General features: G+C 35.6%; 1 protein-coding gene and 1 pseudogene across 1 annotated transcript; both read left to right on the top strand.

Moving 5' to 3' along the window:
• Positions 1-2,412: 2,412 nt before the first annotated feature.
• Positions 2,413-3,600, top strand: LOC135116768 (uncharacterized; annotated as a pseudogene).
• Positions 3,601-12,388: 8,788 nt separating this feature from the next.
• LOC110375278 (cuticle protein) lies at positions 12,389-24,102 on the top strand. Its single transcript, XM_064034326.1, has 7 exons — positions 12,389-12,444; positions 12,520-12,855; positions 14,200-14,366; positions 15,301-15,532; positions 20,970-21,122; positions 23,455-23,621; positions 23,923-24,102. The coding sequence occupies exons 1-7, from the start codon at positions 12,433-12,435 to the stop codon at positions 23,972-23,974; spliced, it is 1,119 nt and encodes a 372-aa protein (XP_063890396.1). The 5' UTR covers positions 12,389-12,432; the 3' UTR covers positions 23,975-24,102.
• Positions 24,103-24,890: the final 788 nt, after the last annotated feature.

Genomic DNA, 24,890 nt, shown 5'->3' with positions numbered 1-24,890 from the left:
TTATTTGTAAATATTTGAGGCACTCGCAAAGAGTATTAGCATTTTATTTGCTCTTTTTAATTAAGACAATAGTATTTTTTTATTCACACAGCAATTTTTATGACATCTTTAGTATACCTAGGTAGTGAATTCGACGTTGTAGTTAGATCTAATGGAACATCAAAAGATAATACCTTATCCTTGAAGATTTAGTTAGACTTTAGTATATAGTTGCTTAAGTAGGCGGGATTCAAACTGGCTGTTCTACGATGAATACGTAGTTTCATAGGATCAGTTCCTACTTCAATTAAAAAACAAAAAATGTGATGTTTCGTTAATCAGTTAATATTCGATTTTATTCGGTCATCTACCCTTGTTATCTAAAACGGATCGATTATTTCTTAAATTCGATACTTTAATTACTATCGATCGAGATCGTCATCGGTTCTGCCCTTCACATTTATGAGATACTGTATCTCTCTGCTTGGCTTTTATTGTGGTTCGTTCTTTTTTGGACTCTATTGGGGATTTTCGTAACACCGTTTTCGTTAATTGTACTAAGATAAAAGACTTAAATTCATAATAATGTTACTTTAATGGCAGTGGTATTATTACTCTAATTATATTAAAATGGTATATTTGGTACATAATGAAACATTCTCTTAAATTGTACTGCTTGCGATAATTTCTATAAAGAAACCAGAACGGTAATCTACAATCCGTCATATTTTACTAAAACAGGATACTTCAAACACTTGTAAATAGTATCAATGTAAATCTTAATGCATACCTAGCAGAACTGGATTAGCAGCCAACTTCTAATTACGGTTACGAACACGTACATTCCTTTACACTCTCCAACTTTAAATACTGATAGTCTATTAAGGAAATTCTTAAGTGCAGCCTGTAAATTGCAGCGTCGAACCAGTTAGCCGCTGACAAAACCGAGTACCTACACATTATTCATAGTCACCGATCGAAGCCCTAGTTTCCACGTCAGGAAGTGATACCAACTGGATTGGATAGAATTATTCCCAATTTTCAAACGCCCTCAGTCTTTATGTAACAGCCTTATAACTCAAACCTCGTAAAATATTTGTATAACAAGCTTTATCTCGGAATAATTAGTATAAAGTAGAACAAGCGAAGGAACCGCACTTTCGCTGTTGAAGCCTTCGCTGATAAATGTTGGCAGTTATTTACAAAGCAACGCTATTGGTGCTCACTGAACCCTTAATAGAATCGCTACTTCCTTATTAACAGTCTCTTTGATCTAGAAATGAACGGGCATGAATGTATGATGTAGGAAATGTTAATAGGCCCGTTTATAAAGGTTTCTTCAATTATTTGATTTGAAAATAAACTTTCGAAAACCTAAACGAACAATAAACTATTATTCCCGTTGTCATGACCATCCTATACTTGATCACATAAACCCAAACACAGGAAAGCTAATCTAGCCTAACAAATACAAACGCCGACCGCAGCAGACGAAGCTGCTACATTCAAAAAATATCCAGATATTTTTAACCTGAACATCGACCTATATTAAATTTATGCCATGACAAGTTTAGTGATCCAACAATCCCTCAATGAACGTTAGAGAAAACAATTTTCAGACAAATCGATAAAAGTTTCTTTACCATACGCGGCGTACCTACAACGAGACCTGCGGAAGCTTCCTATCCTATTCAAATCGTGTTTTTCTATAGCTAATAACTATATATTCCCAGTACTTTACATCATAAGTCTTGAGACTTTATGCAAACAATGTATTTCTAACAATCGATAATTACGTCAACTTAACCGAACATCCGATGATCAAAATGAGACTTTTTGCTATAAATTACTGAGAGTGAGAGACGTTAGAACGTAATACCTTGAAAACAATGGGATGGAAGCAATCATGAACAAAATTAGAAGTACGAGTTTCATCATCGCCCGTAACTTCCGATTTAACCTTTTTTCTAGGATAAGTTATGTGACTCAAACTTAGAACATAAAGTCAAATAATATTGAATATATAATATTGTATAAAGCTATATGAAGTTGAAACAGTAGATGCGATGTTATACAACTTCGATTAGAGCCACTTAATTTATTTTGGATCATCTAAACACATGCTCTACATTTGCCATGTAATTATCTGAAACAAATTTGATCGTGTAGCCTAGTCCCATTAGTTAAAACAATCGCAAAAAATGATAACAATGAGCCTCTCACTTATCGTCCATTTTCTCTACATATTGTAGCGATATCGAACGTTGCGACACTCGATAAAGCGAGCAGATTGGCAATGCGGCAATTACTGTGATCCGATCGAATATCGTCGGGAATAGACCCCCTCCATGCTACCGCTTATGTTTTGTTTGTTATATAAAAAGAGTGCACTATCATACCGATACCAGTCAAGGCATTTGTGTCTAAAGCAAAATGTTCTCCAAAGTAAGCTTTATTTCATTCAAAGGCTAAGTGGGGACTACTTATATAATATTTAGGACAATTGCGCTCGACGCAATTTATGATTACATTGTCCATTTGCCAGTTTCGAGCTTAGCAGCACTTTGAAAATTCTGTAATCTTACAATGATTACACTGCTCCGAATAAGGGTTTTGATTTATAAACAAAAGCAATAATAGAAGTTAACGAACTTTCGCGAAGCCTAACCAACAAACAAGTATCAAAAAAGTTTATAGAAAAATACTGATTAAAACGATTGTTCCCTATCAGATCGTGCTCGCGTGCGCCCTGGTGGCGGTGTGCCAGGCTGGTTACGTGCACCACGCTCCGGCTGTGTCATCCCAGAGCATCACTCGTCACGACCAGACCGTGCACCATGAGACTCCCATCCACTACCCGCTCCGTTGCATTCCACGCTGCGCCCATCGCTCGTGCATGCTGCGCCCATCGTGCACGCTGCCCCGATCGTGCACGCGGCTCCTGCCATCCATGCCGTGCACGCTGCCCCTGCCATCCACGCAGTACATGCCGCCCCTGCCCACGAAGACCACTACGTCGATGAATACGTAAGTCTCATATACTGCAGGCTCATCCCTAAATACGATTTACTCGTACTCCGTGGAGGACCCCACTGGTGACCACAAGTCCAGCACGAGACTCGCGACGGAGACGTCGTGAAGAGAATACTGCTGCAGCCTGATGGCTCTTTCCGCAAGGTCACATACACCGCTGACCACCACAATGGGTAAGAAAATAATATAATTTTGTAGCTGTATGTTTCATGACAGTACCTGCTCTGCAGACGAGGACAATAAAAACTTGAACCCTTTCCTATTGTTTACACCAGAAACATGTCTTCACATTTTATAGACCATGTAAATACGATATCCTACGCTTAACACCTAACATCTCTATACACGCCATTATCATAAACGTAATGTTTGTTTTACAGTTTCAACGCGGTCGTGCACAACTCACCGCCCGTGATCCACCACCATTAGAACAATATTTACCCAATCTGTGATATTAGTGTTAATGTGTTCTTGTAGTCGATTGTGTAGCCTTCCATCTGTTCTCATTAATGATATTTAGTAATATGCAATAGAACATTATCTATGACAACGACTTCTATGTGAATGTATGGAGAAACATTGTGTTTTGTAGTCTCAAAGACGATAGGACTGCTGGAACTTGGTCAAAAATCTATCTCCTTAATTGAATTTATTAATTAAAATACTTCGATCAAGTAGATAGGTCAAGACTCTATAAGAGTGTAATATCTTGTGTAAATAATATTAAGCGTACGTAGAGCTAAATCTATCTCATGAATGGCATGTCATAGTTGTATGTAATCTGCAAGTAACTATGTAGTTTTTCTGACCGGTGTGGGCAACGTTGTAAATAGCTTAGCTTTGACCAATAAATATATGATGATAATGTAAACAGTTTTCCAATTATTTTGCAGCGTTAACGAAGTGTTGGTTATTTTACCTTTAACAGTACCTACTTCAACTTTTATTACAAGAAAAAGTATAATCCTTCAAAAAGGCTTCATTACTGATTGATCCTTTCTATCATAAGTATATTTGTTTTAATAAATCTAAATACTATAATGAAATTCAATACGTAACAGTAAATAAATTATTATGACACGTACTATTAATTACAATAGTTCTATAACAAACGTCACATATGACTTATTAACGGTTTGTCAAACATCATAAATTACTGAAGCTTTCATGTGTCTCAATTGTCGGTTCAATTAGCAGTAAGTATAATGTTACAATTACAAGAATCGGTTCCGTGAGTGACTGTCCATATAACTAGGATCAATTAATACAATTAGATCACAAAACACAGTCAAAGATGCTGTAAACTTAAGTATTTCCTTAGTACCAACCTACTAGAAGTCTGAACCTCGCCATGATAACGTTTACTTATAGGTAGGTCGGTAGGTATACAGATTCATAAGTGAGTTGATACGAAATATGTGTAAATGCAAAACATCTCGGAATATTTTCCACCAACTTGTAAATGTATCACAATTACTCACAATTAATGCAGCATTGACGAACTCCCAGTTTTCTTTAGGACCTCAGTCCCGTTCACCATCTATTTCTTGGTAAATACTGTCATGAAAACTACCTATAAGCAATATCAATCGTGTGATTGAATGTATCAATCAATCTTCACCGGGTGCATTGCAAGAGACATCTTCAGAAGAAAACTTGTTGCTTCATTACCGATGGTAACGACCGATGTGTCAGTTTTTGTGCACTATTGTAATCGCTAATGTGATCGGCCGATTACCACAGAAAGTTCACAGTTTATCTTCATAAAGTTAAATTACTTATTGAGCCTAGTGTTTGTAAATACACGTTAGCATGCTCATGTTTCTTTGGAAGATACCACTAGATACACAGCTCATGACTGTGGAAATTTCAGCCTCATAAGCAGACCAAACGAGCAAAGTACTGAGCGCTCCTAAGCTTTCGCATACAATGAAAAAATGCATGTACATACGTATGGCTTTCAGCTTTCATGAGATAAAAGTTTTATAACAGACTGTATATTTCTAGGATTACCTAATTGACCCCAGAAAATACAAAAGCACCCTTATCATGACATTCTCTATTGATGTTATTTTTAACTTTTGTCCCTCCTCCTACTATCTGCACTTAGATAGATACAGATAGTAGTAGGTACGTGCAATACCTACTGCTCAAGTACTGCAAAGTCACAAAATGCTAAATCTTCAAGCTTCTGATTGCCTGTAACGACTGTCATCCATCGTCTGACGACCGAGACTGATTGCTTAACACACTCATGAAGGCGCGAAGGGACTCGATTTATAATGTGTGATGACAAATGACATCGGAAATGTCAACTAATATGACCCGGAATTTGGATTTTTGATTTATGCTTTTTGATAAGGATTAGATAACCTTTAAAAAATAGAAATCAAGTCTCCTCCCACCAGGTGTTTGTATAAGATATGATATTGTCAGGAATCAAACTATGTTTCTCCTATTTTGTACAAAACACTGAACGCTTACTAGCTTAAAGTACTTTCTATGCGATCTGTAATAACATTTTTGTAGGACATGCACCGAAAACAGTCTGACAGATCAGAAGTTCTAGATGGTTCGAGAAAACTGTAAAACATTCGTGTGTTACAATATTCAGTCTATCATAACTACTAGCAAAACAATATTGACATTGTGAGTAGATATCCGACCTCTGATCCGCCACCTGAGAAATTAATGTCGTTTACGAGAACACGAAAGCAGTTCATTGAGTTCCTATTTTGGTACTGACCTATGCATATTAATGAGTTAGTTTTAACGGGTACTTATTTGATCAGTCTACAAATATGATTTGATATGAATGAAGATTCATAAATAGACGAACTGGTTTATCAAGTCACCTTTTTAGCCACATCGGATGACGATGTCGAAAATTATATTATTCGCAGGAAGTTGACATTACGAGATACTAACTTCGACAATTTTTGATAGCTTATTAATATCGTAGGATATATGCATGAAATATTGATCCTTTCTAATTAATCACGTAGTTGTCAAACTCGATTTCATTTACAATTTAATGATGTAGTGTGATACGAAAGCTATTACAGATATTAATAACTTAAAACCAACAGCATATTACTAATACCTACATTAGCGGTCCGTCTTGACTGCGCATATAATATGCAACTGAATCAAAGCAGCGTAGCCGTATAATAAATATGTACTACCACTCTAAAACATCTAGATAGCTCTCTGAATAATATTGCAAATGTAAATAAAAATAATAAAAATCTTAGTCAATTTTACATCGCAAAATAAGTAATTCATAGACTTTCACAACACATTTGCGTAAGTGAAAATAATTGAAAAATAAATAACGTATAATGAATAAGTAGATCATAAAAACACAAAAATATTTTGATGTACAACGTTCGTTCTTCAGTTGCTCAATTCGAACGCAATCTGAAATAACAATTAGCTTAGCCGTAAACGGTGATAGACGAAACAACACATTGCGATAGTGCATGCATTGGGCTGAAAGTGTTAATTGCAGAACAAGTCCAGTGGAGCGTGAGAAGATATGAGATCTCATCCAAATTGCATATCACAGCATTACCATACAATGTCCGAACCAAAATATGGAGTGAAAGCAAATGTACTGGCGGAACTAAAGTAAGGACCCGCGTACCGCGCAACACAACGCAGGTAGTCCGCGGTAAACCCTATATTACCTATTTAATATTCAAACATTTAGCAATTGAGATCACACAGATATCGACTGACTACATAACGACTTAGAATTGAATATAAGTACGTTTATTGCGTACTGCGATGTGACAGAAATGCGAGGAAGTATAGGTGTTGTGGCTTATTAAGGTACATTTTTAACAGCGGGTAAACTCTTTACCTTAAATCATTGATCAGAAATCGCGGCAAATTATTTGATGTGGCAATCGCGATTTAAAGCTTAAAATCGACGTCAGATTTATGTTCTTACGAATAAGGTGAAACTCAAGAAAGTGGAACCCAAAATATCATCAGTGATGTTCATGAACCAAAATTATTCATTGTGAATAATTGAATATATTATCTTTAGAGTTCCGTCCTGTCGCACAGAATTAATACTGGCTCTTAGCGCTCGTTTTATGATAGATACCCGATAGGCAAATATTGATTTTATTATAGTTCAAAGTATACGAAACTTTTGACATGAAGAACACCTCTTCTAATTTATAACCTCATCAAAATTTCTAAATGTCAATAAATTTATTAATTTAATTAATTAGGATGAGTTTAATACGATCTTACAAAATCTTTATAACGATATGCAAATCTTTATAAAGTAATTGTAGAGGATTATCGAGTGTCATATGTTTTAACATCTTGATTGATGCGGGTTTCGAAACATCCACCCTTTGAGTTGCTCATCACAATACACCAACTTATATTGTAATTATCGAACATTTGCTGACATTATACGCTTATATGGTAACCTTATGGCACGCATGACCGAAGCTCCTACAGATAATGGAAGTTCGGTGAAATCGTCAAGCATTTTTACTAAAACAGTTTTTGTGTACAGGAAAACAAAAATCTGAACCAAATTACCTTGTTTTTGCCTTGATCAAGTACTGTTAATTGGCGAATTAAGGTAACAATGACATTGGAGTTATTTTCAACGCATGCTTGTATATGTAGTTGCGTGATATTTATATACTTTAAGTACCTACATTCCAAGTTTTAATAGTATTGATATGATCCGTCATGGTTCTTACTGCAAGGTCATTACACTCATCATGTTTGATAAATCTCTATTATGTTCGCGTAAATTACATAGATTGCTCCAAGATTTCAGATTTGCATTAGAGATTCTAGCCTAGGTAGTCTAAGACATCAATCACGATGTAGGACGAATTTATGCATGTTAGTATCAGTATCGTGGGAATCAGATTGCTATACACTTAACAATAATGATATTATACCTAATACATAAATGACATTATAATACTTATAACTGCAAAGTCACAAACTGAAGCTAATATGACAAAACTACCGTAACATCCAATTTCGAGAACTAGTCATATTGCTCACAAAATGAATCTTCATAAACACGACTTTATGACCAACAATAAATCGAGAAATTACTCCAACACAAAATAATTTCCCTTATTTGCATAACAGAATAACATAAACGATAATGATTTAGTGATGCGTAACTGTTAAATATTAAATCCTATTGCACAACAGTCACATCATTAATAAGCTTCGCCATCTTCTTTTACTGACAAGTTTTTAAATTTACACTCGAAAATGTGACTTTATGTAAAATATGGTGGCGATATGAAAAGGTTTCGCGTATGAGAGATGATGTGAGTGACCTTCACAGAAAGCTGCGAGCATCGCGCGGAGTCACGATCGTGATGCGAGCCAATCGGGGAAATATGCGGTGCGCTTGCGACGACTCGCTACACCGGTCCTAGTGCGGGGAGCACACTGAGAGCGTGTGAAGCTTCTGTGTCTCAATTTTTTTACATATCGGCTGTGTCGTTCACAATCACATTAAATGAAATGCGTTAATATACTGGTCAATATATGTCGATTAGCACAAAGAAAAAAGAGAAATACGTAAAAAAAAAACAAATTAAATAGAAAAAAATGTGCGAAAATTAGAACACCATATAAAAGTCAGTCATTACAAACAACTGAAATTCTCCCTTGAAAACTGACAGCTGTCAACCGATCAAAACATTCGACACTCCTAACGGTATCTCTGGTTTACACATGATGTTGTTAATTATAAAAACGAAAATGACTCCTGTGGTTAAACCACTAAATAGATTTGTTTTTTTTTTTTTACAATTCGATACAGGTATTGAAAAATTAAACAAACACTACACAGCAAAAACTATCAACAATTTCTTCTTCCGTCATTTTCAATCTTCAACTTTGAAAAAACGTAGTGCCATGCATGATTGTAGCCCAACAGAAATCGAAAGCGTCATTATAAAGCTTGGTGTGCCTTTGGCCTAACGTTGCGTAAGAGTTTACTGGATCAGTCGGTGCAACCCAGAGCGCTACTTTCTTACCGGCCGATACTACGGACTTGTTTACACTGCTAGCTGTTGAATTATTTATGTGGCGATTATCTTTATTAGCCTTTTGTTTACGGCTAATAGACAGCCTGATTAATGCTCGTTAGTGCCTGAAGAGCGTTTCTAAATTGTGCTTGGTAACCTCATTTTACAAAAAAAAAGTTTATCAACATGTGGTCTGAAATCATATATTTTGCAAATAATGGACAAAGTTTTCAGTTGAGTTTAATGATAAGAAAGTTTTATATTAGACTTACCTTTTGTTACAATTTTTACTTACTAAGAAACAACTTTCATTCAAACGCAATAGGCCGATATTAAGAGTGGAATTCGTAAAAATATATGCAAGTCATGCACATTATATATTTGTTGTAACATTGATAAAAATACGTTACACTAACCGGATTAGACACGCAGCTCTCATGTGCGTGAAATGTATTGAAAGGTTACTGTGTTTACAGATAAACTTCTAGAGGTGAAGGCTTTTAAATATATCTTCTGATACTTGAAACTTCTCTGTATATGCAAAAATAGACGAGTGTCTGCGAAAAATGTTCTCGAAGCTGTCAAGAACATAAACATTTTCAGATATTGCATTCCATTTTATAAAGTGTCAAATATCTAATTACTACACAAATTAACGCAAATATAAACATTGCGGCCAGAAACTCATCAATTTCGTGAATCTAATTAAGTTGAATCAATTTTTAGGGTTCCGTACCTCAAAAGGAAAAACGGAGCCCTTATAGGATCACTTTGTTGTCCGTCTGTCTGTCTGTCTGTCTGTCTGTCTGTCTGTCTGTCTGTCTGTCTGTCAAGACCCTTTATCTCAAGAACGCGTGGACGTATCAAGCTGAAATTCACATGAAATACTCAGGTCTATTGCCTCTTTAAGCTGTGAAAATATCAAACTTCTAAGCCAAACCAATCAAAACATACAGCCGATTATGTCGATATTTTCAACAAATTTTCGACACTCGCAAAGGAATCAAAACCTACAGGATACTTCCCGTAAACTCAGAGTCTTGAAATTGGGCATGAAGCATTGTCATATAATGCAAATATAGGAAAAATTCCGAAAATCTCATTTTTTTAGTTATATAACATAAAAATTTTTTTTTTAATAAAATGAAACTTACTACCTTATTTCTCACGAACGAATAATGGTATCAAATTGAAATTTATACCAAATACTTAGGTCTATTGTCCCTTTAGGTAGTGAAAAAATCAAACTTCTAAGTTAACGCGATCAAAAGATACAGCAGTTATACCGACACTTTAGACGAATTTCCGTCACACGCTAGGGAATCAAAACCTACAAGGTACTTCCTGTGAACTCAGAATCTTGAAATTCGGCAAGAAGCAACGTTATATAGTACAGATAAAGGAAAAATTGCGAAAATGATAAATTTGAAGTTACATAAAATATTAAAATATTATTTTTGCTTACTTGACATAAAATATTTTTTTAATAATTATAAACTTACTACCTACCCTTTTTCACATGAACGCGTAGAGATATTAAAGTTGAAATTCATATCAAACACTTCTTAAATATAATTGCCTCTAAACTGTGAAAAATTTTAAATCATTCAAAGGTCATTGGGCACCCTTTGGGCACCTTAGTATGGAAACCATACCCGCGGCGGATACGAACGAAATATAGCACAGTATAATGATAAAGGCTCTGATTTACTGTGGCATTAGTCGCATCAATGTGAACCATGGGAATCTAGAGAAAATCAGGTGTAAACATCAAATATTTTCCTCATATCAATGGGGAATTTAAACGACCAAGTTTGACGGATTTGAGAAATCATTTCTTTGTAGTGAAAGAGTATACTCACCGTTTATTTCCATTGTCATCAGATGAGGATCTGATGATGGAAATCCTGAGAAATCGAGGGCAACTATCAGAAATTGTAGGCATGCATAGGATTAAAACTTGATTCTCAGACGTATGTCTGGTGATACTATCAAACAGTGAAGGTTTAGAGCTTACCTGATGATGAAGACGTGAGAAAGTCGAGAGAACTCCTCAACGGTATGTTTTAGTTACGTCGTGTTTGGGCTTATATTATTCGAATTGACGAGAACTTCTCACAAAAGTTAAAAATAAAAACTTTTTACAAAAACAAAAAACAACTTCTAAAAACAACAAGAAAACTGTATATATGCATCGGTCTAAATCTCGGTGGTTAAATAAATATAGATGCATCCTCTAGACACCGACTTCTAGACCGATGCACCTAACATCTTTTTAATTTCTTTCTTGCTTTTGTTTTGTTGTTGCTTTTTTATATGTTTGAAGTTGGATTTGTTTGTAAAATGCTACAAAATAAAATAAAGCTGACTTTATAAAACAAAGAAAGGGACAGAATTACGGCTCTAGAAAAGTAAAGCCAGCAGCCCCGAATCCTACTCTCTAGCAGTCGTTGTTACAATTCGACAGTTACAAGTCTTCAGGCATTTTGAAAAAAACCTGAAACTGGGGCTCGTTAGGTGATTGATCCCTCAAAAATAAAAGATCCCATTAGTAGTGAATTCTCATCAACTAAAATAAAATAAGCTCCAACACAAGTTACGTTATAAATTGTAAAGGAGTTCCCATAACTATATCTGATCTTTGTTATCGATCCCACAATGGCAGTCAAACCTATCTATGTGGAAAGTCTTCGCCAATACAAATAAAATAAGCCCAAACACGTGGTAGTTGCAGCACTTGCAACATACCGTCCAGGAGTTCCCTCGACGGGTCAGATATCCAATGACCTTTAAGACATAATTAGTTATTTTCAATCAGGTTTCTGAATGATGACTATAAAATGTTGTATATAAATAACTTTAATGAAATAACTTTTACAAGGTACTGGCCTACTATTTTAGTTATATTATAAAATAAAAAAATATTAACTATTTTGACTCTCACGAAATTACCATAACTATGATTGTTCTAAACTGAACGGTTGGCGCGAGACTCACTTTTTATATACAGGATTTGTACGGAACCCTCGGTGCGCGAGTCCGACTCGCACTTGGCCGGTTTTATTTAACATCTGTTCGAAATCGTGGGATGCAAATAAAGAATATGCATACCTATGAAGTTTTCTACAAAGCAAGATAGAAGAAATGAATCTTCAGCAAAACGAGCTTATGAAAACAGCTTTAACCTAACCTTGAACGAAAATGAAAAATTCGATGACGTAACCAAGGTGTAAAGGTGATCGTGTGTGGCGGTGTCATGTGTCGGGTCGGCCGGTTTCTCTGTATCGGGTGACAAGGGCCCGCGCGGCTGCTTCCTCACGTATAAAAACTTCAACCCTGCCAGCATCCTTATCAATCGAGTACCAAGCTTCAGTACAACATCAACATGTACTTCAAAGTGAGGATACATCTCTTATTTATAAAAATTAAAAAGAAATTTCTTCAAGTCTTAACAATGGGTTTTAATTTCCAGGTCGCAATTGTCAGTGCCGTGCTAGCTTTGTGCCAAGCGGGTTTAATCGACGAAGGACATGGACAGGCCGTGTCATCGCAAAGCATAGTTCGTCATGATGAGCCTTCTCACCAATTAGGACAACAACAGCACTTCACTCCTGTTTTAGAACATGGCGGACCGATCTTGCACCACGCGCCGTTGATTGAGCAGGCTTCGTACTTGCAGCATAGTGGCCCTATTGTTCATGCGGCTCCCTTGGTTCAGCATGTGGCTCCTGCAGCTATCCATCATGCGCCTGTTGTGCAGCATCTCCAACCTGTGGCCATTGGACATAGTGAACAAGTTGAGCAGCATGTAAGTACCTACTTTACTTTGATTTTACTCTATTGTCAAACGTTACTTTATTAAATAGGTCTCTATGCAAGTAAAACTGCTGACTAATTTTTCATTTCCTTGAAAGAGGTATATTTTGGTCAGGTATGTAACTCTTATTAGCTTTTCTATATTCATACATCATACGTTCAATTTCACGATCTTTACCATATCTAGTTATATTTATGCATTTAATTAGATTTCATCAAATAAGCATCTAGTTCATTTTAGATATCTTGTTACGTCAGTTCCGTCTAGCAACTAAACAATTGCACTCGTTTTATTTTAATCATATACTTACGTACAGATGCGCACGATTTTATTAGCTGTTCTTATTTTAAAATCAGCCATACATATAATTCGATTCCGTTTCCTTAAACGGTTTCGCGAGAATGTGTTAACGAGGTACTTTATTGCATTTTCCCATAAAAAGATATTTTAATTCAAAAGTTTAACATTAACGCACATCGTTTTTCAGCGGCATATTGTATTTCAATGGTGATTAAATTACGTTATTAATTTTGTTTAAGTGTTGAAAGTTTTATTTTTTTGTTTGTACAGTCAGTTAATTTAATGCTATAATGTTCACTTTTGAGTAACTTATCTTTATATGTTCAACGATATTATATTGAATATACCTTTATCTGCTACGCGACCACGACCTCATCTAACGAGTTAATCATGATTTTGTAATTAATTAATGAGGTTATAAACTCGAGTCTACGGAAGCCTAGTACCTACCTATTTAAATGTTTCCACTGGGTCAAAGTCAAGGAAATATCTCGAACAAGCGTAGCGCGTAGCCAATCCATACACAAAGCAAGTGAAAGGTACCCACATTACAATTACAATTAAAATTCTGTGATCAATTGATACAACCCAATTAAATATTTATTGTGTAAGCCCCTAGTTATTACAAGACTAAGGAGTTTTGTAACATGTGCACAGCAATCTATCAAGCTGTGATTGGTATTAACGTCTATTTATCAAAAACATCATTAGATTAAAATTGATCAACATTTACGCAGCAATTGCCCTGCATCTGCCAAATTGACTTTGAGTAACAATTAAATAAGTTTCGTGAAAAAAGACTAATTGTTTCATCTACATGATATATTAAATGTCTAAATTAGCACTGTTAGTCATTAGTTTAAGTATCACTGTTTTCTTCAAAATTAAGACAGTTATTGCGTTGTGAATTTATTGTAGATGTATGTAATGAAAAGTTGCAACACGTAATGTTATTTACGACACACGAATTAATTAAAATTTTAATGTTAACTTAATTCAACGTGTTTTTAAGATTGTAAAATGTTTTTGTTGAAGGCTCCTGCTAAGTACGAGTTCTCGTACTCCGTGGAGGACCCTCACACTGGTGACCACAAGTCTCAGCACGAGACTCGCGACGGTGATGTCGTGAAGGGAGAATACTCTCTGCTGCAGCCTGATGGTTCCATCCGCAAGGTTGAATATACCGCCGATGACCACAATGGGTAAGTTTTCTCTTAAAACCTTCTTATAATTTGTTATCACTGTCTCTCTAGGTAGTATTTGGTTGTTGGACTAATAAGTTTGACCAGTTGATAAAGTTCAAAGCCACTTTGAGGCAAAGCAGTTGATAAGTCATTTCATGATTTGTGATTATGTATTTCGAAAATTCAAAGCCCCTAGTAGACGTTATTATCAAGCATGATAAATGTCAGTCTGTCAGTCTTCATATCTTAGATAGGTCTTTGCTGACTGACTTGAAAATCATATGACTTTTGTAAAACTTTTCCCAAAAACTTCCTTTCGACAAATATCTTGACGAAAGATATATATTCAAGGTGCATTAATTATGTCACACATATCGTGTCATTGTACAATAACACGTAACTTTGACTCCGTTTCATTAATAACATTGACTTAAATAAATAACCTGGTAACAACCGCAGCCTATACGGAAATACTCACATGATAAAATTGTAACACGCTTCGATTTCATTCATATGATCTTGTTGATCATCTGTCTTATTTCGTAATACATCGACTATGTTAAGGCCAATCCACCAGATACATTACTAACGATTCCGAGCTGGCGAGACTAATAGTATTTAGTAATGCAATCTATTAGAGTTTTGATCTAAATCGAGTGTTGTTTCGGTCGATAACGCAGATAACATCGTTACAAAGAATTCTGCAAGTGCTGCAATTGTGAAGAACACCTGTCTATCCTCAGCTCGTTATGTTTGTTGTATAACGCGTGAATAAATTGCAGCCAGACTGCATAACAATATACCATCGCTATTAACTTAATAGGGAGCAATTTACTCGTAAAATCAGTTTAGCACTTTGAGTGAAATGTATTGAATACTGTAAATAGGTAATTTTGTTACGTGGAGTTTAAATGTGTTTATGTGTGGATGATAATAACTTTATAAACTGCAGTTTCAACGCGGTCGTGCACAACTCCGAGCCGTCTGCGCACGCGGCCCCGCCGAGCCCCGCCCCTGTTGTTCACGCCGCCCCTGTTGTTCACGCTGCTCCAGTTGTTCACGCCGCTCCCGTAGTTCACGCCACGCCAGTAGTTCACGCAGCGCCAGTAGTCCACGCGGCACCCCTTGTCCACGCTGGGCCGCTCGTCCACGCCGCTCCAGCACACTACATTACTGCCCACCACTAAACCTTAAGTAGAATTACACTGAAAATGTATTAACCTAATCTAAGTTACTATGAATACACTGTTATTATTTATACTAAGAATAAATTTGACGTTTTTTTCGTATTTGGCCACCTTTCATTTTTACCCAATTCAATACAAATGCATTTTACTTATTGAGTCACTATAAGTGGATCAGCAATCCACCAAATCAATCTAATGTGTATTAATGATTGATAAAGTGATTACTCAACTAATGTATGAGTACAATGTGCTGAAATCTATTAATTTGCCAGCATAAGTGAATTACTAGTTTCAGTTGGCACACGTAAAGCACTGGTACTCAGCTGAATCCGGTTAGACTGGAAAGCCGACCCCAACATGATTGGGAAAAGGCTCGGAGGATGATGATGATGAGTTGGCACACGCGTGATTTACATAGAACACGAATTAAATTGGCTAACGACCCAGATTTTCGTTTCAGGATATCTTTTTCACATTGAATGAACTAAAGAACCTTTCATGCTCCTATGAGTAGGTACTTTTTTCTTCCTAATCCATTACTTATCTACTCAATAACTACCAATCAATCATCGTAATTTATCGCTACAAACGTGCAGTTAACAATACTTCATAAGCAACAGATATGTATCCACATATCTGTAAAACTAACACTTACCTAAAGTAATCCAATTAAGAAGTTTATAACAAGAAAAAAATCTATTTCACGCATCACGTGGATCGAGGAAACGATGCGAATATTAAGTTGGCAGAAAGTGAACAGGTATGGTTAGATTAGCGTTGCGTCGACGCCGGTCGGTACCGCTTTAAACAATTCGTACGCATCCGATGTGTGATGTTAAGTAACTCGCTTATTAGTCGCACTATTCAAGCTTATAGATACCCCACCATAAGTGATACGCATAATATATACCTATCTGAAACTTCAGTTAAAGAAATACTGCTGAATTTATTTTTCAGCCATAGCTTTAGATACAATTCTACATACACATTGATCTGTACAATAGCTCAACACGGTCCAAGCAATAGGTTTAAAAATATATAAAAATACAACTGTGCGTGATTAATTACCTTGATCATATATCTACATTATGACAAGCAGATGGTCGATGAAACTATAATCTTAGTTTCCATATTAGATTTTCTAACTTCTAAAATATTTAATTTTAGTTCAATGTATTCAATTACGTATATGAAATGTTAAAATATTTTGATCTCAATCTGCCTATTTCTTATTGATTAGATGTTATCGCAATGCACATATTGAGAAAGTTGTATTTACAATTCTGTTGAAATTATTAATTTTGCAAATTTTAAAGAAATAAGCAAAATAGACAACCCAGAAAATGCAACTTAGAATTTTATTTTAAAAAAACATACAGGCCTGAATTGTGTTTATTAGAGTTAGGTATATCATAGTGATATATTTGTAATACTGCTAAAGGTTAAATTTAAAAACAATAAGTATCGCTATAAATCGTACTTATGTTTAAAGGCAAAGCAATTTGCGATAAGGCAAAGCAAAGGTATATCGAAGTTGAGACTGATTCCAACGTAATTTGTTCTGCAGAATCTAATGAAAATGTTTATAATATATTAAAAATATGTTTAGCATTAAATTATTACATTACATCACATTTTATCAGATGACGGAAGTGGATCAAAATACGTAACTTACTCTTTTTGAGAAATCTTGATGTTACGACCAACTCATGGAAAATGTAGTTCACGAATGTGTAGCAAAGTCACGAAATTATAAAACACATATTTGATATAAATTTTGAGACCACGAAACGTTACAAAAACATTCCTTATACTTAAGTATATCTTGCACTATGAGCTGCAATGGAGTAGTTGCAAAAGTCGTCTAAATCATTCTGCTAAAATATAAAATTGAACTACTACAAAAGAGTTTTTATTTGAATTCATTCCTAAGAAAAATGGCCACTCGTAGCGCTATTATTATAAAAAGAGGGAACAATATATCAAAAAATTAAGATTAAGAAGAACATCTGGGAATCTAGTTTTTTATATATTCGGAATTATAATGATGACCTTTTGATATCAATTTAGACTTGCATATTGTATTTCCTGCGTTTATTTTAAGTTTTATTTAAGTTTATTTTAAGAAAAATAGGGGTACTTCCTGGTTGTTCTTAAATATTTAAGTGCTAGTACGCTATTTCACTTGCATATTCATAAAAAAAACTACTGTTGTTGGTGTGTTCTATGTTAAAAATATCCCATAACTTTACTTTCAGCAATTAGTGACATAGAATACTCTAAATTCATACATCAAGTTTAGCTATAAAATATCACAAATTTACAAACGGAAGAACCAGTCATTCAATCCATACCAGAATGACTCATCTTCTTTCTAAAACATAAATTATTCATTTCAAACTGACCAGGTTTAATGTCTAATAAATAAAACATAACCTAAGGTTTGCACTTTTAGTTATGCTCTGAACGAAACAATAATGAGAAATCTATGATAAATATTTTCTACTAGGTTTTCCCCGAGATGACACCCGCGTCCCGAGGAAATTACTTAGGTTCATTAGTTTTGGCGTGAAACAGCTACAGACAGACAGAGTAACATTCGCATTTAAGGATTTTTCATACAAGGATTCAAAGTTGAAATAAGGTCAAATTATCACAACTAAGTTCAGCGTATTTTAAAATAAAGACTACAAATAAACTGAACTTGAAATTACGCACAAAAATGCGCATAAACCTCACGTTATACTGAGAAACAGCTTAATTACTTAATGTATAGTGTCGAAAACCATAATACATTGTTTTATAATCCCTAGCAAGGTCGAGTTGCGGCCATTATGTGTTTTTGGTTGCTCTCGCGCGTGGCAACGCTCTACTTATTCTTAGCAATTACAGGTTAACGAGGTACCGAGGTACCTTGATGAGAGTAAGAATGCGATGAGTGTTAATATTTTATTCAACCGATTAGGTAACAGTAGGCTCGTCACGAAACTTTAAGTGAGTTTTCAAAAACTTAATTGCTCGTAAAATTCTAGTGCTAATTATTTTTGAGCAAAAAGTGGCGTTTCGGGTGTTAAATCACCAACATTCTTTCGGCGTAACTTGGTTAATAAATCGATAACTCGTCAAATGTATGTATGCACGTATGTATATAAAAATACGTAGACTGGAAAGGTTTTCTCAACACTTGAATGACTCATCGCATTGAAATTCCCAGGAAGCGGTCTATGCACGACTGCAGAGCGTTGATAAATATGCAACTTGATGCTCCGATTAAATGCTTGATACAAATCCATCACTCACGTCGAAAGTAGGTATATATGTTGTGGCCTTTCCAACTTAATACATATTAAAATACGCTAAAGATCAAAATAAGCATATCGTTGCAAAATATCAGCCTTCAAATTCATAAATTAATAAATTGGTTACATCTTCATCCGCTAGTTCCGATTTTCATTTATTTTATTTAGCCTTAGAATGCAGAGGATTTTATGTATTCTTTTAAGTTTGGCTGTTTATGTATTTAAAGCATTTAAATAAAAATAAGGAGCATTTGCTCCAAATCTGTTTAATAATTTATATCCATGTTTACTTTCTAACATCTTTCTCCGAACACGTTTAGTGTCTGCAATAAAAACAATCAAATGATTTTCAAAATAATCTTTCTCTTTTGATTTTGCATAAAAGGAATTTGAATTACTAAGAAGTCTAGTAGTTTTGTCTATAAATCAATGATCGAATTACCTCATGTGATAAGCAAGTAGGCTCAAGAATTTTAAACTATACTCATCTTAATAACATTTGCGGTCACGTCTTTATCTCCCGTACCCCGGACGAGAAAGCAAAACTGAGCGTCTAAATGGAATTCCAACATAGGCCTAACGAATGTTCGTATGAACTTGATAGAACAAACGAACGAAGGTAGGTGAGAGAGGGGGCTAGTGCTTAGATCTATAGCCAAAAATGATTTTTAATTTATCCAGACCAATTGTCAAAAAATATATTTATCACCTTGAACCGTAGATTGGTACGTAATTTTACGTAATTGCTGTATCATTATCAAACTACCGTATTCTTGCGTAGAACTAGGCGGCTTGCTGCGTCGCATCTCGCCGGTATACTAATATAAAAGTGGAAGCCTTCGCTCCTCGGCATCAGTTGTGTGTGATCGTGCAGTCGGACCAAACCTAATCCAAACGGAAAATGATCGCTAGAGTAAGTGCATCCTGTGGTTTACTCCTGTTTTGTGAAAGGATTCGAAGCTACTAGTGAATTGGAGCAGATCGAGATTTCTTCCCGTAGTGTCCTTTTTTGTCACCAATTTATATTAGAAGTGCTAAAATATTCATCAAAATATTCCAGGGATTGGTCCAGAAATTTTCAAAATTTTGTCATCCTTCCTAAGGATGAACTTCCCATTGAGGCTTTCTCCCAATTAATTCAAAAAGCCATTAAATGTGGATTGCAAATTGTGTACTATGTCAAAGTAATCAATTTCTTATCCTTGCAGGATTAAATCAGTAGAGACAAAACACGCGTTTCCACGCAAGTCATTTGCATGTACAAAGCTGTCGCAAGCTCTCGTTGATCCCGCGCTATCTGAAGTTTCCGTCTCAATTACATCGCGCTCGTGTTTTAAATACATGTCTCAATATATGCATATTATTCGTCATGTTCTAGAACATTCTGTAGCATTATTTGATGCAGTGTATTCGTATTTTGCAATAGAATCGCAACTTGCATCCTAAGTTTCGAAATACTTTTATTTCATTTAACATCAAATCAATCAATGTTCGGTTATTGCAAAAGTTTCGATATTGAACTTTAATTGGGATCGATATTAGGAGACTTACATTACGAACTAAACGTGAGATCATTTCATCCAATAAATCTTTTATATTAACTGCCTCATACAGATTAAAATCTAGAACAATTTTATCGGGCGAACTTATATCTAATACGATCTAGCGGAATATTAACTATGTAATAAAACTATATTTTGAAATTCCCTATCGAGTGAAAGGCTATCTCTAGACTATAATCTAAACAGACAGTTCTTGATACACTACCCTAATTTACTGTAGCTACAAATAAACGCAGACACGTAACAGTCTATAAATAGATATTACCTTTACTTTAGACTATACCTATAGTATTATAGTTCTGTTCTATTGTCTATTACAGCTTCTAAATTCAAGACTAGATTGTGCAGATTTATGCTCAACCTGAAATGCATACGAACCTCTTCGTTTCTTTTAAGGTCTAAACTCATTTGTATAAAGCATCGGCAACTCCAGAAAGCTTTCGCGGCCTTTTCTTAAAAACAACGTAGAATCCCAACTTATAGCAAAAAATCTGCGGCATTCAACTTCTTTATAAAAATCCATTGCATTTGAACAGATTCTAGAACATTCTAATAACCTCTTGTCTTCCTCAGGTAACAGTAATCCTGTGCGCGTTGGCTCTGGCCTCCGCCGGCGTGGTGCAGCTAGGACACGGGTATGCTGGCGAGTCGTACGGACACGAAGCCGTGGCGTACGCACCGGTCGCTCACTACGGAGGACATGAAGACACGCATGTTGACTATCATGTAAGTGTTAAAAGAGAAACGTTAGACATTGGAAGATAAGGTTTTCCATTTAAGTAAAATAATGAATTTTGAGTAATATTTAACTAAAATATGGCGATTTTGGGTAAATAATTGTATAAAATTTCAGTTACTTTGACGTCCTTTCCATGTGGGGAGGTATCCGTAAAAATCAAAAAGACGATATCCCAATCTTGATTTTCAGTAAAGGGGGTACATTTCAACTAGTTTGCAAACCTTTCTATGTGGGGAAGTCTCCGCAAAAATTAAAAATAGGTAACCCCAAACTTTTAAAATATTTTATCACACAGGAAAACAAAGTTTCACACTAATATTAATGACCCAGAAACAAATTAAACGCGATCAAAATTGGCACAAGAAAACAACAAAAACGTAAAAAGTAACCTTCAGCTAATGAGCATTGTTCCCCGTTACTCGTATTAAGAGCATGTGCGCACTGTAATAGTCGCGATCATTACAACATTGCACTCACTGTCGCACCAACTGGAACGTTCTCACACATCAAATAAAAAATATTGGTCAAGGATACACAAATCAAGAAAAACGCATCTTATTTTGACACCAGCAATGACTTCACGCATGTTATTAACGAGTCTATTACGAAGACACAAGTTATCCATATAAGGTACACAGTCATGCTAGCAACTGCACAAAAACTTGACACATAAAGTTATCGTTTTCGTAATCAGCACGAAGCAACGTCACGACAAGTGAATTATATTCATGATCTTGCTAATTTCTATTAATTATAACAGTTACGTTGGTAGCAAACAAACTGTTGCTAATATCTCGTCTGTAAGTGGAGCAGCAAAAGCTGGTTTTGTTTCCCTAGGCCTGTGTTACCTATTTGGTTTCGTAATACAATAGTAACAAGCTAATAGATAGCTTGCATAAACCGCGCGTGTTGAACGATCCAACACAATCGAAGCTGTTTCCGGGCTCCGATGCCTATCAACGACACAGTCCCACAGTGACCAGGACTTGGATATTACATCACGATCATTTTCTTACAAAATGGGAGCAAGTAAATGAATATTAAATAATTATTTCGTTTCCTCCCGTGTTGCAGTAATCATGCAAATCTGCAGGTGCTATGCCAACTAAAATGCAACAAATAAATATGTGACGAGAATCTACTGGGTCATCCCAATAAACTGCTTTATCTTACATTTATCTAAGAGCAATTAAAAGTTTATTAGCTTCCTGTAGGTTTTTAAAAAGTGATGACACATATTGGCATTTAATTCATTGCTTATCTTGCAATAAAATTGCTGTTAGATAAATACTATTTATTACTTAAGAAGAAAACATTCGTGACGTAGTAATCTTTTCTTTCTTTACAAATTGGAAAACTATAAATTGTAACTACAAAGATTGTATAATATTAGTATTCATCGAATCAAATTAAAGATCGTAACTCTCAAGCATAAAGTTCTGTTTAATCTGTTGTCGATAGTATAAGCTGTCATAAATCGCCGCCGCGGGCAGTGATTTGAAGTAATCCGCTTAGAATTACATAACGGTTCGCATAGCCAAGTATATCCCGGTCGTGACTGAAGGAGCGATAACGTGGCTGTTCCCAGGGAGGTTGCAACATTCGCGCTTAAGGCCCGGGACGTAATGACTGCCAAGATATCCAGGCCATTGGACTGTTGTTTGCATAAACTTGGTGGCTCGTGCTCTCACGCTCGTTTAATGGTAGATGTGGAATCGTTGCCGACCGATGTCGACCCAAATGCAGAGTTGCGTAAAGCGTTTGACAGTACAAGCCATTGTAGTGTATGCAACAATAATGGGATCAAGCTCGATCTCCTACACCGCTAAGGGGCAACTAACGTAGATCAAAGAGTTTACACAACTGCTTGAACATTAAAAATCAATTTCCACTGGGCAACGGAGCATGATAGTAGATAACGATCTTCAACAGCCTAAATAGGTACTTGCCAAAATGAAAACGTTACATTACATACATATCTGTTGCATGTACTCAAAAGAAATAAAGCAATTGTAATTTTAAATCAGCGTTTGTTTGCTTGTTACGTAGGCCCATTTCCTTTAAAAGATCGAATGATACGACACCAAGTAGCAAAACAGAACTTTTGAAATTGCTAATGAGCTCGGTACCTTTAAATACTTGATCTGAACGTGTAATAGAAAACTGTAACAAGCTATCGGGTACACAATATAAACAACAATTGAAATTAAGAACGACTCCAGAACCAGCTGAGCTCATGTCTCAGGCGCTCAATTCATGGGTGTCTCAATGAAGTTTATGGTAGGAACCAGGTAATATATCAAAGCATTTTGTTCCCAGGCCCACCCCAAATACGACTACTCGTACTCCGTGTCCGACCCCCACACTGGTGACCACAAGACCCAGCACGAGGTCCGTGATGGTGATGTCGTGAAGGGAGAGTACTCTCTGCTGCAGCCTGATGGCTCCTTCAGGAAGGTCACTTACACCGCTGACGACCACAACGGGTAAGGATAACGTACCTTTGAAATCTTTTTGATTGTCTATAAATTACTGGCTAGAATTTGATTAGCCATGCAAAATGTTGCAAACTTGGATTTAGCGCAAGCTTTTTTTTCTGATTTGCAAAACAATTTAACAAACAAAAAGATTACGGTTGAATAAAGAAACCCTAATTCCAATTACGCTGTAGCTACTAAAATGTAAATGTATTCAATGAAAACAGTTCATAACAGCTTACATCTGGACATAAGAATGCGTTTAGCATTTCCTCGAGTTACGTCGCTACAATGTTATGTTGTGTTGCAGTTTCAACGCGGTCGTGCACAACACGGCGCCCGCGCACCACGAGTACCACTAGCGCCGGCTCGCACTGCCACTGTTTCTCATGTGATATTATACACTTAATACTTAATGTAGATAGTCTTTAGTCGACAACGACTCTTTATTTTGTAAGACTGCGGCGAAAATAAACTTTAAGAAAACTTTTTCGTTTCGATTTTATTTTTACCCTGTAAATCAACCGTTATCCCTACTTCCCTTAATATTTCAGAACTCATACTCATCATGGTTCAAATATGTTAATTAAAATGACATAATAGGCAAAAACACAACAAGTCTTGTAGTGAAATCCTGTCTTAAATCAGTGCCCACTTATTTGATTCCGATAACACGTAGGCAGCATGCATATTTATGAGTAACTAGCTGTTGCCCGCAACTTCGTCTGCGTGAGCAATATAGAATTTCCAATTTCGTTTATTTAATCATTCATTGCTCAACCCCCGTAGGTGATAGCGTGATAATATATAGCCTATATGTTGAACTGGCCCCCAGGTAATAGTCATGCAAAATTTGAATTAAATCCATGCAGTACTTTTTGAGTTTATCCGGGACAAACATACAGACAAACAGATAAACAGACATACAGACAAAAATTCTAAAAACTACATATTTGGGTTCAGAATCGATTATGGATCACCCCCCAAGTATTCTTTAAAAAAAATATTCAATGTACAGTTTTTACTTTCCTATCATTTTATTATATGTATAATTAGGAAGAGAAATCCTAAACATTTTGAATTCAAAATATAGAAATGCTTATTATAAAAACATTAATTCGCGATATATTCGCGAAGCGACTGCCTATCTGACCTCATCAACCCAGTATGTACAGGTAATACAAACATAATTATAACAGCAGATCACTTACAAATTATCTGTTAATTTTAATTAACTTGTTAACCTCTGTACTTACAGTCTGGTACTTACCCTTGTAA

Source organism: Helicoverpa armigera, chromosome 4, assembly GCF_030705265.1.
Source record: "Helicoverpa armigera isolate CAAS_96S chromosome 4, ASM3070526v1, whole genome shotgun sequence".
NCBI lineage: Eukaryota > Metazoa > Arthropoda > Insecta > Lepidoptera > Noctuidae > Helicoverpa > Helicoverpa armigera.
The sequence above is the reverse complement of the archived record's forward strand: the minus strand, read 5'-3'. Positions and strand labels throughout refer to the sequence as shown.